The 13,767-nt window shown below is 61.2% G+C and overlaps 1 protein-coding gene across 4 annotated transcripts in view; it reads right to left on the bottom strand.

Annotated features, from left to right (window-relative positions):
• Positions 1 to 13,767, bottom strand: part of PPP1R16A (protein phosphatase 1 regulatory subunit 16A) — a 28,846-nt gene that overhangs the window by 2,845 nt on the left and 12,234 nt on the right. For 3 of the 4 annotated variants that reach the window (XM_082674958.1, XM_082674955.1, XM_082674956.1), the window contains exons 2-4: positions 1,829 to 2,823; positions 576 to 646; positions 353 to 498 (exon numbers count right to left, since the gene is read on the bottom strand). In XM_082674958.1, the coding sequence (XP_082531084.1) occupies positions 353 to 498; positions 576 to 646; positions 1,829 to 2,087 (476 nt within the window). In that variant the 5' untranslated portion in view covers positions 2,088 to 2,823. Of the gene's footprint in view, positions 1 to 352; positions 499 to 575; positions 647 to 1,828; positions 2,824 to 3,108; positions 4,649 to 13,767 lie in introns of those variants that run through there. The other variant, XM_082674957.1, reaches the window with a different exon arrangement.

The raw sequence follows: 13,767 nt of genomic DNA on the forward strand, positions 1-13,767 counted from the left end.
AGCAGGTCAAGGCCTGTCCTCAAGGAGTTCCACGCTCTTCGTGGTGTGAGCAGCCTGGCAGGCGGAGGACCACACTGCCCTGCATACGTGCTAGTTCCCTTGGGGTGGCAGCATCCGTGGTCTCGGCCCAGGTCCCACTCTGCACGCCAGGGTGCGGCAGGGTAAGCAAAGGTCAGTGGGAACACAAGAGGCCAGGGTCCAGGCACACTTTCCCACAGAGATGAGATGCCTGGGCGGTGTCTCCAGATGAACTACCCACTGCAAGGAAGGTCCTGCCTGGCCCTGGCCCAGCTGCAGCCCCTCCCTGATAGAGACGCCCACTCCAGCCACACCTGCTCCCAGCGGGCCCTACCCAGCAATGAGCAGCTCCACCAGGTGCAGGTGGCCACAGGTGGCCGCGGCGTGCAAGGGTGTCCAGCACTCACTGTCACGGGCATTGACCTTGGCCCCAGCCTCCAGGAGCTGCTGCACCATCTCCCGGAAGTCATCGATGCAGCTCTGCAAAGCACGTGGCCTGAGTGCCCGAGCCGCGGGCCGGGGCCCCGTCCTCTCCTCGCACCCTCAGCGAGGCTGACCTGATGCAGGGCGGTCAGGCCGTCCTCATTGGCCAGGTCAGGGCTGACCCCACTCTCGAGGAACTGACGGACTGCAGAGAGGAGGGGGGCGCGTTCAGGGCACAGGAGTCCCACCACAGGCCAGCGCCATCCTGCTCAGGTCCCTGCACCTGGGGTACCTGGGCTGACGGCTGTGTGTAGCTGGGAGAGCAGAGGATGGGGAGAGAGGCGGTGGTACAGGTGGCAGGAGGGACACCAGAGCCCAGGCCGAGGGCTCAGGAGCTGGGCCCCTAAGTGGGGTACAGACAGCAGCACTCTGCCTCTACCTTCCAGCAGGGCGCCCTCCTGAGTCATGGCACTAGGGCCCTCCTGTGTGACAGCCACCTCCACTGTCGTCCCCCGGGCCTGGGTGCTGGTACCTTCTGTCAGCCATCCCTGTCAGGTCCCATGCTTCCCCCAGCCTTCCTCTCTTGCTCTCTCTCTCTCACACACATACACACACACACTCACACACCCCCACACTCACACCCCCCCCACACACACTCACACACACACCCCTTCTCTGGCACTTGCAGCCCCCCAGCCCCGCACCGCTGTAGCCAAGAGTGTGGGCCCAAGGTGCCCGGGCCTGGCCCTCCCTGGCTGCACCCTCCCCGCAGCTCCCATGCCCCGGCCTGGGGCACACCCTGCCCCTCCTTGCCCTCTGCACCCCAGCTTCTACGGCAGAGGCCTCTGCCCTGGAGGGAGGCAGAAGGCGCCCTCGGGAGCCTCCCAGGAGAGCAGAGGGGCTGTGAGCATGTGGGCACAGGAAAGGAACAGGAAGCCTGCCCAAAGTTCAGGCCTGTTGTCTGGGAAGGTTCTGATGGGAAGAAGGGAGAACTCAGAGGCAGAGCCAGGGACAGGCATCGAGGGAGCCAGGCCGTACGGGGAGCCCCACTCCCCGTGCTCTAACCTGCCCAGGTGGGCTCCACCGTACTCCTGTATGGAGGCTCAGGACCTAGGCAAGCAGGTGTCCAGAGCAAAGCCCAGCACCCTGGCCAGAGGCGGCGAAGACTGGGCGGCTCCCAGCCCACCCAGGGCCCCCGCCCACCCCCTCAGGCCTCACCTTCACTGCAGGAGCCTCCGCAGGCTGGCCTGTGAGGGCTACCCTGGGGCTCCCACCACTTGGGGTCTGTGGCTAAGGACGCTGGGCCTCGCCCTTGGCGGACCTCTCGAGGCCTGCGCCGGGGGACAGGGACAGGGCTGCCTGCCGTGCATGGCTGGCCCACACTCGCCTTCCTCCAGGTCATTCCGGGCAGCCGCCTCCAGAAGGGCAACGCTTGGGGGGAAGAGGACCCGCTTCTGTGGCTGGCCGTCGGCCGCCTCCTTCTGTGACTGCGTCTGCTGGCCCCTCCTGCCATGGGCCTCCTTCTCGGCCTGGGCCCACATCTTCACCTGCTGGGCACGTCGCTTCTGGGCGTGCTTCAGCCGCTCCTGTGTGCTCATCCTGCCCACCGTGGGCATCTCTGCCAGCAGCTCCAGGTGCTCGGCCATGGCGGGGGCTGCCTGCCAGGGGGGCTGCTGGGGGCACCGGACGGGGAAGCGCGGGGGCCAGGCTGGGCCTGCGAGGCGGGGCAGCTGGCTGGACTGGCGCCCTGGGGGGCATCCCCTCTCTAAGGCTCAGTGTCCTCTGCCCCTGGCAAGGCTGGGTCAGGAGGCCCCCCGCTGTGACCAGACCCGGGCAGCCATGAGGGGCCCGGGCCCCAGGCAGAAAGGGCAGCAAGGGAGGGCGCCTGCAGCCAGCCTCCCAGGGCCCTGGCACCTCGGCTGCTCGATGGACAAGGCCTCCCTCCCTCGTCCTGGACCCGGCCAGCCTCAGTTCAGGGTCTGAAGCTAATGACCCAGATAACGGAGTTGCAGCTCGCTGGCGCCTTGCCGAGGGGAAGAGGAGGCCAGGGCAAGGGGCAGAGGCCCCGGGAGCCCTAAAAGCCCCTCTCACCTAACAGGCCTTAGGGGACCAGGTGGGGTCTAGGAGCAGCCATGGCGGGGGCCTTCCCTCCCCACACCCCCAGCCTTCTGGGGTCGGTGCTAACAAGGAGGTGTGGCCACAGGGGGCCCGGGCGGGCGTGTGTCCAGAGTCCCAGGGTCCGGCCCCCAGCGCCTGGGGCCGAGGCTCTCTAAGCAGCCAGGGCACCGAGGGTACAGCGGGCCTGGCAACTGTGTCTTCAGGAAGGCGTCCCCTTCGCAGGAGCCGGCGGCCCAGCTGTGCACGGCAGGCGCTCCCGCTGGCCTGAGAGGAGGAAGCAGGAAGCGCGTCAAGGCCAGACGGCGGCGACGGCTCCACCCGGAGCCCCGCCCTGTGTGAGGGCGAGCCCTGCCCGGGAGATCCTGGCAGAGGGGAGGGGGCTGGCAGTGCCCGCAGTCTGGCCCACACGCTCGCCGTTTCCAGCAAGGGCCTGCAGGCTGTGCGGCTGAGAGAGGGGCGCAGGGCCGGCACTGCCAGCTCGCTGCGGCCTTCCTAAGAGGCGGCCCCTCGAGGCCTCCGGCTCAGCCCTTGCCCCGCAGCGCCCCTGACCTGTGCGCCCTGGGCCGGGCCGGCTGGCCAAGGTCACCTTCTCCTTGGGCTCTCCCGGACTCCCCGAGCGCTGTGCGGCCTAGGCCTTCCCGAGAGCAGGCCCTGCCGCCTGGACACCGGGCCGCCCTGCTGCTCGGCCACAGCTGCGGAGGGCGGAGGGCGGAGGGCCTGGCCTGGCCTGCCCCGCACCCCAGCTCCTCAACACCCGAGTCTGGGCCTCTTCCTCGCCGGGCTTTCTGTTTCTAGCTCAGGCCACTCGGTGCTTTGCTTCCCTCTGCCATCCTGGGCGGCGGTCCAAGCCCTGGTTGTGTGAACGCAGGCGCAGGTGGCCTGCCTGACAGACAGGTGGGCCGGCAGCTGGGCTGGGGCACAGCCCCACAGTCCCCACCATGGCCCGTCCTGCGCAGCACGCCCGGTGTGCTCACTAGGCATGGTCCCAGGACACTCCTCGGGAGGCCATGGCCATGCTCCACCTAGAAGGTACCCACCGGCAGCTCAGCCTGCCCACCGGGAGTCCCCGTTCCCACTCGGCCAGACCTTGTGGCCATCTAGAGACTGACCCAGGCTTCTTCTGGCCAGACTTGTACTCAGGGGTCTCAGTGAGTGCCCCCTTCTTTCTGGAGGGGGACTGTCCTGGGCCAGATCAAGTGAGGTCAGGCCCCTCCTGCCCCGGGACCCCCAGCGTGTGGGGAGCCTCGCATTACAGCTCTGCCTCGCCCTGGACTTTGCTGGTACGCCAGCTATCCGCTCTGCGAGCCAGGCCTCAGAGGCTACCAGGGGACAGGAAAGAGCCCTCCAGGCGGACAGCCCCCAACTGGCCACCTCTGCAGATGAGCTGCCTAGCCCCCCTGCCTGGATCCCCCAAGTCCCACCTCTGCCCTGACCGAGACAGGCAGGAGGCCTGCAGGCACCGTGGCAACTCCCCACCCATTAGGCTGGGGGTGGATCCCAGACCAAACCCAAGGCGTGGCAGGGCTTTCACTGGCTCTGTAAGACTCTCCCTCCCTGCTGGCCACTCACAGGCAGCCTCAGGTTCCCCTGGAGGGAGCTGGGACCCCCTGCAGCCCACACATGGGATCTTCACCTGTCTGGGGTAGGTCTCTGAAGAGCCTGCCCCAAGAGACGCGGGAAGGAGGAGCAACGCACTCTGCCCAGGGCCACCCCCGACCCCGTCACAGAGGATGCTGCCCCCACCTGTCCACGAGGGAGGAGGTCCCCTGCAGGCCAAGGCTCCACAGCAGAGCGGGCTCACAGGGCCTCAGCGACCATCTTCTCCAAGTGGGCGCCAACATCAGAGCCACAGCCCGATTTTGTTAAGTTTGACAAGATTTAGGAGATGTCATCTACCCCATCATTTTATGGAAAAAAAAGAGATTCTGACGCCCACGTCCTACAGAAATTCCCCTAGAGGGGACTTCCCTGATGGCCCAGTGGTTAGGACTGCATGGTTCCACTGCACGGGTTCGATTCCCTCATCGGGGAGCTAAGACCCCTGCATGCGGGGGAGCAGGGTAGGGGACAGAAAACAACCTAAAATAGAGTAACCACCAGCTTTTCAAATTGAACAGATGTTGTGTTTTCTAGCTGTTGTTTTCTTATTTTGAAAGCCACCCATGAACATACATGTGGGGCAGGATCTGAAGGCTCACCCAGGCCCACCCCTGTGCCCCAGGCAGCACGGGGCTCAGGATAGAGACCTGCTCCCTGTGGGCCCCCAACGGCCCGGGCACTGCACACTGGAGACTCTGGTCTCCTGCTGGGCTGCAGCAGCTCAACCGGGTCCTCAGCCCCCTACTCTGGGGGCCCCAGGGCCCCTCTGGGCCCCTTTAGCAGCACTCCTTGCTGGAAGCTGCCTGAGGACAGTCTGCATGTGACCTTGGGCGGGTCCTTGGGCCGCTGGACTGCCTCCTCTGAGAGAAAGGTGACCCCAGGGAGTGTCAGGACCCCGCTGCAGTGGGCGCCCACCCTGGAACAGTCTCCACGGGGGGCAGCACAGTGCCCAGCCCCCGGCCCCCCCAGGCTGAGTCTGAGCTCTCCGCCTGTCCCCCCTCCTCAAGCCCCACTCTTCCGCCTCCTCCTAGCCACGCAGTCCAGGAACGGTCCCCCCAAGCTGCAAGACTCACCCCTCAGCTGAGCCACAGAGGCCAGGACAGCTCAGTGGCGTCCCAACAACTGCCCACCGCACCACACCCAGGCCAAGGGGGCCAAGCAGGGCGGCTGCCGCCTCAGTCCACAAATCCTGCCCCAAGCCTCCCTGGAATGTCAAACAGAGATAATCTGGACGATTTTTCCACTTCTCAGCTCCATGCCTGGGGCGCTGCATGGGAGTGTGGGGCTGAGGTGGGAGGAGCCTTCTGGAAGGACAGTGGCCACTGCCCCTCATCCTCTGAGCCCACGGCACTTATGTCCAGAGTCTGTGGAGAGTACCCCTGACACCCGGCTTATGGGCCCCAGCCCAGGCCCTCGGTGTGGACAGACACACGCTGGCCTGAGTGTCTCAGCGGCCCCTCCCCAACCACAGTCCCAGCCCCAGCACCGGCAGGTCCCTGTCATTATCCCCATCTCCCACCTGGGGAACTGAGGCCTAAACCCGTGGGGCCCTGCTGACGACACCACCGTCCTGCCTCTCATGCCCACTTCCCAGCATCTGTGAGAATCAGGGACAGCGTAGCAAGACCCCAGAGCCTTTGAGGGTCGGGAAGTGTCCCTTCACTCGCCCAGGGACAGGGAGGCTGTGCTTTGCTCAGAGAGAGGAAAGGAGAGATGAAGGGGCGGGGGAGGGGGAGTGGGGTGCCCACCTCCCCTCAGGTTCTGGGGGCTTCGCATCCCTGTCCTGCTTAAGGGTTGCTGGAGCTGGTTTTCCTTGTGGCTTTATCTACGACAGCAGAAGATGGGGAGTGACCAGCTGCTCCTCACTCTGGGAAGAGCAAAGTGTGTGTCGCCATCCTGCAGAGTCACACACACAAACGTGCCCGTCAGCAGGTGAGGGCATGTAAATGTCATGGGCGAGGGGCTGGGGCTTGGTTGCCGAAACGCCGAGGCAGAGCTGACCGCGCCGCGTTGCAGGCGGGGTGTCTGTTTGCTCGGGGACCACAAGTAGCTGGGCTTCACCCCTGGCCGACCCCCTGCCCCATCCCCTCACCCTTCCACCCCAGCCCGGCTCACCTGGGAAGCCTCCCATCCCCGCTGCATATCCGGCTGCCGCGGGCACAAGTCCACCAAGGGCACTGTTCGTCCCGCAAAGGACCAGCCAGCTGGGGGCCCACCCGGTCCATGCCCAGGGCCACGTGCTGGGACCTCGGGTGGGGACCTGCTCAGGGAGGGAACCCGACGCCCCAAGGGCAGGGTCCGGCTCACAACAGGCACTCCGCCAGTGGTCTGGCCGTGCCGTCCCCAGCCCTGCCCCACGGGCCTGGCCTGGGGGTGGCCTAGGGTCGGGGCACAAGGAAAACTGGTCTGCCCTCAGAGCAGGCGCAGGACGTGCGCTGGTGGGGAGGAGGGCCCACCTGACGGGCCCAGGGAGGGGTCGGGGGCACCGCCAGCAGCAGCGGGGCGGGCTGGGCTGGGGGCACTGGGAGGCGTGCGCAGCAAGGACGGAGAGGCCAGGAGCCAAGCAGCTGGGTGGGTGGGCGGCGGGCTCCTCCTCGCACTGGTGCGGGACCCATGGAGGAGCCGACCTGGGGGTGCGGCCAGGGAGGCTGTCCCCAGGGTCACTCACCTGCCTCCAGCAGGTCTGTTCTAGAACGTTCTAGAAGCTAATCCCACAGTACTACCATCAGGCCCCTCACTGCAGCAGCCTTTCGTCCTACACGTCTATCAAAGGGTCATTAAGTAAGGCCCTAAGGGGCTTATGAGGAAGCCTCCTATGCACCCTCATGAGAAGGTCACTAAGAAACTGTTCAGTGAAGGAAAAAAGGTGCAAAATCTGTACGTGATAAGCAACTTCTGTGTGAGCACACACGTAAACCTGTATCAGAAACACAGGACAGGAGAGAAGCAACGGGAAGGGCCTCAGGCGGGGCGGGGGCGGGGCGGGGGTGCAGGCGGGCGGCACCAGAGCTTTGGGTCACTCCTGTTGTTTCGATTTTGAGCCACGTGAAGGTAAACCTCTTCGGAACAACATTTGGGGCTCTGTTCAGGGAGGGCAGGTGTGAGCACACCTGTCAGGTATCGGGTGCGGCCTCGGGGGGCGGGGACTAACAGGACCAGCCCGTGCCAGGGTCAGCAGAGGAGCTGGCCTCAGCCTGGGCCCGGGGAGCCCAGAGGCTTCCAGACAAATGAGTGATGTGATCGGATCTGGGGGGTGGGGGGACCTGGCAGGAGAGACGACGGGACCCGCACACACCCCCGGCAGCGGTGGACAGGAGAGGAGCCACAGCCGGAGGGCAGGACAGGCTGCCTGATGCGAGGAAAGCACCAGTGAGGGGCAGACGGAGGACGGAGGCCTGAGGAGCGGGCCGAGCAGCGTCCACGCGAGCAGGGGCCAGGACGCCCAGGAGAGAGTGCGTGCAAGTGAGTGGTCAGCAGAGGCACAGACGGGAGAACTGAGCGGGGGCCTCAGGGAAGGCCTGCTCCAGTGGGCGGCAGGGCGGGACGCCACCTCTCTCCTCACACCAGAACCAATCCAGATGCGTCACTGACACAGCCGCAGGAAAAATAAAGCCACAGGAGTGCCAGCAGTAAGAAGGCAAGACCGTCTGTGTGACCCCAGCAAAGGGGAAAGAAAGCCTTTCTAAGCTTGACACAAAACCCAGAAACCAAAAAGAAAACTGATACATCCGACTGCACTAGATTTGTTAAATGTCTGCACTGTAAAAACAAAACAATTCAAAACGAAACCTATAAAATCAAAAGACAAACGGTCAACTGAGTAAAAACATTTGCAGTAAACAGGACAAAGTGGTCCTCACGTCAATCATGACGGCCGCACACAGGGACAGAGCACGGATCCCCCTGGAAACATCCAGATAGATACTCAACTCCCTGATAATCAACACATGCAAACTGGAAGTAGGACGTGAGCGTGGACGGCACCCGCGGCTGGACCACAAAGGCTGAGAGCGCCAGCCCTAAAGGACGCGCCTGAGTAACTACTCAAGTGTAGAAAGCCTCGGACCTGCTCGGCCAAGGGGCTGCCCTGCAGGCACACAGGTGGTCTCCTCGCGGCGGCCCAGCAGCAGTCCCCGAGGCGGAGGAGCAGTGGGCTCGGACGTGGTGGGGGCCCCACCTCCTGAGAGTCTCAGACGACGTGCGCGGGAGGCGAGAGAGGCTTCGTGAGAGACGTGGCACAGAGGAGGGGTCTCCTGACCCTGCTCTCTGCCCCCCAGTCCTGACACCCTCCCCCGGGGCCAGGCTCCAGCATCACCCCACGCCCTCAGCCCCATCACTCAGCCCTTGCTCTCCCCTGACCGCGGCCCCTCCTCCCTGCTCCCTTCCCGCCAGCCTTCTCCGGGGCTGCTTTTTCCTCTCCCCGCCTCACCCCCAGGCCTGGAAGTGCCACGACCCCTCTCCCTGCTGCAGCCTGCAGCCCCTTCCCCCTGCTCCCCCCAAGAGTCCTGGCTGATGCGTCCATCGCCCGTCGGCCGCACCCACCCCCCACCCCAGCCCTTGCCGAGGCGTCGCTGCACCGCTGCATCAGGCCTGAACTCCCGTGCGCCACCCTTCAGCTCCCTGCCCCTCGGTGTTGACCTCTTCTTCCTGCCAGTGACCTCATCCTCTGCCTCAACGACGCCCTGGACCCTGTCACCTCCAGTAACCCCCCAACCCCACCCCGGCATCTCGGTTCAACACCCGGTTCCCTGCCCATCACCCCTCCCAGCTCACTGCTGCCTCCAGCGCCCCAGAGCCCCAGGATGACGTGTCCTCAAGCAGCAGCTTCAAGCCCCATCAGCACACGCTCCCTGGCCCTGCCACTTCACTGAGCTTGTCAGAAAGTCCCAGGCGCGGCCCAACGCAACGGCCCCAACTCTGAATGTACCAGCAAAGCTGCTGACTGAAGACCCCGCTCAGACACGACAGCGCTAAAGCTTCAGGAAACCCTACAGCTTCCCTCTCCCCTTCTCTTCTGCATCCTCACACTCAGCTACCGACACGTTTCCTGACAAGACAGAAGCCATCAGAAGAGGACATCCACCCCTGTGGAAAAGTCACCAGCCACTGCGCCCACCCACAGGGCCTTCCAGCCCCACCCCAGGATCCTCCAGGACAATCTCTCAGCATCAGCTCTCTCCTCTGGACCCTTGCCCTCGGCAGAGTGATGCTCCCAACCTAATTCACAAACAGCAGCAAACCCTTCTGGAGGAGACAAGGATGTCTGCTATCACTAGTTCTATTCATATTGTATTAACGCTTTTAGCCAGTGCAACTGGGCAAGAAAAAGAAAATGAATAAGAATAGGAAGGGTAGGGGAACTCCCTGCCTGTCCAGTGGTTAAGACTCCACGATTTCACTGCTGAGGGGCCAGGTTTGATCCCTGGTCAGGGAACTAAGATCCTACAAGCCGCGTGCTGCGGCCAAAATACATACATATATATATATATATATATATATATATATATACACACACACATACATACACACACACACACACGTACACGTATAAAAGAACAAGAAGGGTAGGAAAAAACTCAGTATTTGTGAATGACATATTGTGTATGATAAATACCTGAAAGGTCCTAGAAAACTATTAGAATATGAGAACACAGCAATAGTAATAGACACAAGTTGTTTTTTTAAAAAAATATTTATTTATTTATTTTGGCTGCACCGGGTTTTAGTTGTGGCATGCGGGATCTTTGTTGTGGCATGCAGACTCTTAGTTGTGGCTTGCATGCGGGATCTAGTTCCCCAACCAGGGATCGAACCCGGGCCCCCTGCATTGGGAGCACGGAGTCTTACCCACTGGACTGCCATGGAAGTCCCGTTGATAGATACAAGGTTAATGTACAAAAATCTATTATATCTATAAATGCCAGCAACAGTTAGAAGATAAAAAATTGTAATGATGGTATTTATAATACTAAGTGTCCAAAAGCATCAATGTCTAGGAATAAATCTAATAAAAGATGTACAAGGTCTCCACACAGAAAATCACTGAACCTTACTGAAACACGAGAGAAGGACCAAAAGGGACACACTGCGCTTAGGGGTCAAAAGACTGAACTCTAAAGATGCCATTTTCCCCCAAATTCATCTAAGATTCAATGCAATCCCAATCAAGATCCCACTGGTTCTATCTGAAATTCACAAACTGACTCTCCATTTAATAGGAAATGCCAAAGGGCAAGAATTGTCAGTACAACCCTAAAAAGAGACAAATCTGAAGTGCTTAGGGATAGAGAAATAGACGGACAGAACAGAACGGAGTCCAGAAACAGCTACACATGCACAGACGTTCAATTTATGACACTGCAGAGCAGCAGAAAAAGAGTCTTTGCAATAAATGGCGCTGGGACAGCTGAACAGCCACATGCAAAAGCTCACCTTGACCCCACCCCCAGGTGAGCTGTGCGCCTACACATGAAAGGTGAGGCAGCACAGCATCTATGAAGACTGGACACCAAAAGCACAGTCCATAAATGACAAATTAGATAGACCTCATCAAAATTTAGACGTTTTGTCCTGCTAAAGACCCTGTGAAGTGCGCCAGAAGACATGCTATTGCCTGGAGAACATATTTGCAAACCACAAACAGAACAAAGGACTTTTACCTAGTGGACACAGAGAAGTTTCAAAACTCAGCAGTGAGAAAACAGACACTCCTATTAGAAAAGGGGCAAAATGTGAACAGGCATTTCACTAAAGAGGATGCGGATGGCAGCAAAGCCCACGAGAAGATGCGGAACAGCACTGGCCACTGGGAAAATGCAAACGGAAATCACCGTGGCCGTCAGACGGCAAGGACGGGACAAGGACGGCTCTCGCCCAGCGCTGCTAGGGATGGGAGGCGCACGGCCACTCGGAAAACAGTCTGCTGTTTCTTAAAACTAAACATGCATTTATCATATGACCCTGCAGCTGCACTCTTGGGCATTTATCTCAGAGAATGAACACTTAACGTTCACACAAAGACCTGTACGTGAATTTCAGAGCAATTTCATGCATAAACTGGAAACTACCCAGATGTCCTTCACTGGGTGAATGGTTAACCACACTCCGGTCCACCCACCCCACAGAACACCCCTCAACGATGAAAAGAGCCCACGACAGATGCACACGGCCGGGATGGATATGGACGGTGCTCTGCTCTTCCCCCAGTCACATCCTGCGTGGCCCGGTCCACCCAGCATTCTCAATGGGGTGGGGGTGGGGTGAGGAAGGAGGTGGCCAGGGCCACATAGGGCAGCCGAGGGTCCTCGACTGTGGTGGTCACACCGTTCGACACAAGTGATCAGATCGCACCTGTGTGCGCACACCCTTGGGTGTACGTAAAACTGGTAAAATCTGAAAGGGTCAATGGAGTGCGTCCACGCCTGTGTCCCAGACCAGACTCTGCACCACAGCCATGTGCCCTTGGGGACAGGGGAAGGGTTCGGGGCTTCCCGAACCCTTTCTCCTCAAACTGAAATTTTAAAAGTGTGAAGGGACTTCCCTGGTGAACCTTCCCAGTGGTTAAGACTCCGTGCTTCCACTGCAGGGGACACGGGTTCAGGGAACTAAGATCCCCGCAAAAGATAAAAAATTTAAAAAAGAGTGAAAAAGCAAGCCACAGAGTAGGAAATGGTAAAAACAATTGATATAAAAAGAACGACTAAATGGGACTTCCCTGGTGGTCCAGTGGGTAAGACTCCGCACTCCCAAGGCAGGGGGCCCGGGTTCGATCCCTAGTCGGGGAACTAGATCCCACGTGCCACACGGAGATCCCGTGTGCGACGACTAAGACCCAGCACAGCCAAGATAAATAAATAAATAAACACTTAAAAAAAAAACCTCACTAAGAAACCTCCACCAAATTGGAAAATGGGCCGAAGACTTCAGGAGCCCCTTCACATCAATACACACAATGAGGGGCCCCAGGTCAACAGTCATCAGGGAAATGCACACGCGACCCAAAACACCGGCACCTGCCCGCCCACCCGTGGGGAGACCGAGCATTAGGGAAGGCGCGGGGTGACCGTGACTGTCCCTGCTCACGGGGGTGCCCGTGGACCATACACCTTCCACCAGCCGCCCACTCCAGGCACTGTCCCCAACAGAAACGTGTCCGGGCCCCACACTGGGCCTATATGGGGGACAGCGCTACAGAGGATATTCCCAGGACAGCTGGCCAACTGGGACCTGGGCTGGGGACTCGAGTGCCGCATCCACACCGATCCCCTGAGGCTTCAGGCTGCGCTTGGTCACAGAAGCAGAAGCGTGGACTCAAGAATTAAGGGCGCTAACAGCCTCCCCAGCACCTGGCAGCAGACTGGGGAGGGGCAGCGTCGCACAGCCCGCACTTAGCACGCGTCAGGATGCGCTCTGAGACCAGCCCTGGGCCCCTCGGCCGCGCTCGCACCCAGCCGGACACGCTCACAGGTCCTTCCAGACGCACAAGCCTCTCAAAGCCAATGCAGGGCTGGTGTTACGGGTCCCCGGCCCTGAGGGGCCCCTCCTCCAGGCCCCAGTCTCTCACCGTGCCCCAGCCTGAGCCTCCTGACGGCCCACAGGTCTGGGGAACCCGCCATGAGCAGCCCCTCCTGTGGCCCCGGCCCCCAGCAGCCCCCACAGCGCTCGGCCTCAGGGCTCCCAAGGACCCCTAGGAAGTGCCGCTGCACCGGGAGCGCCCTCAGCACCGGTCACGGCCGCCGTGGCGCGGCAACCCCGACACCACAGCCGTCACCGAGGCAGACCTGGGCTGCAGGAGGCCAGCGTCTCCCGCGCCCCCCACCCACCAGCAGCACTCACGGCCCTGCTCCTCCCAGGCTGGCATTGGAGGGAAGGGCGGCGGGTGACCCACACAGCTACCAGGTGCCCACCTCACGGGCAGGAAGCAGCGGCCGGGCCTAGTGAAGGTTGGTGCGAAGGCCCAGAGCAGCACACCTGGCAGCTGTGAGAACTGGGGAGCAGGTAAGGGCGGGAGTGAGGAGACCCATGGCATGGCTGGACCCTCATCTCAAGGAGGGGCAGTGACAGCACCAGAAGTGAGGCCAGAGTGCCATCCTGGGGCCCCTCCCTCCAGCCCACTTCTGCCCCCAGCCCCCACTGGGTCTTCATCTTTCACAGGGCCTCTACCTGCTGCCCTGCTCCTAGTCGGGGGTCCAGCCCCTCTCCGCACTGCAGCCCCAGGGCATTGAAATCGCAAGGCTCAACCCAGTCTCCCCCGTGCGTGAAACGGTCCTAAGGCCCTGCTGGCCCCATGAAAGGTCCATGCTTCTTACACAGCCCATGACATCCTGGGCCCAGGGCCTGCGTAGGATCCCAGCCAAGACTCAGCAGCCCTGCCCATCGCCCCACTGTCCAGCCAGGCTAGACCTCGTGTCGGTCCTGCATGCCCTGCCTCTCAGGTCTGGAGGAACAGGGGTCCCTGTGCCTGGGATGGGCTCCTACACAGGCTTCCCCACGTATTGGGGTGCCCTGTTAAAAACTTTTTATTGTGAAGTGTGATACTGTGAAAATTAATAAACAGAAACCTCATTTAAACTGGAGTCAGGGGAATTCCCTGGCGGTCCAGTGGTTAGG

This window comes from Grampus griseus, assembly GCF_964374135.1.
Source record: "Grampus griseus genome assembly, chromosome: 17".
NCBI classification, from domain to species: domain Eukaryota; kingdom Metazoa; phylum Chordata; class Mammalia; order Artiodactyla; family Delphinidae; genus Grampus; species Grampus griseus.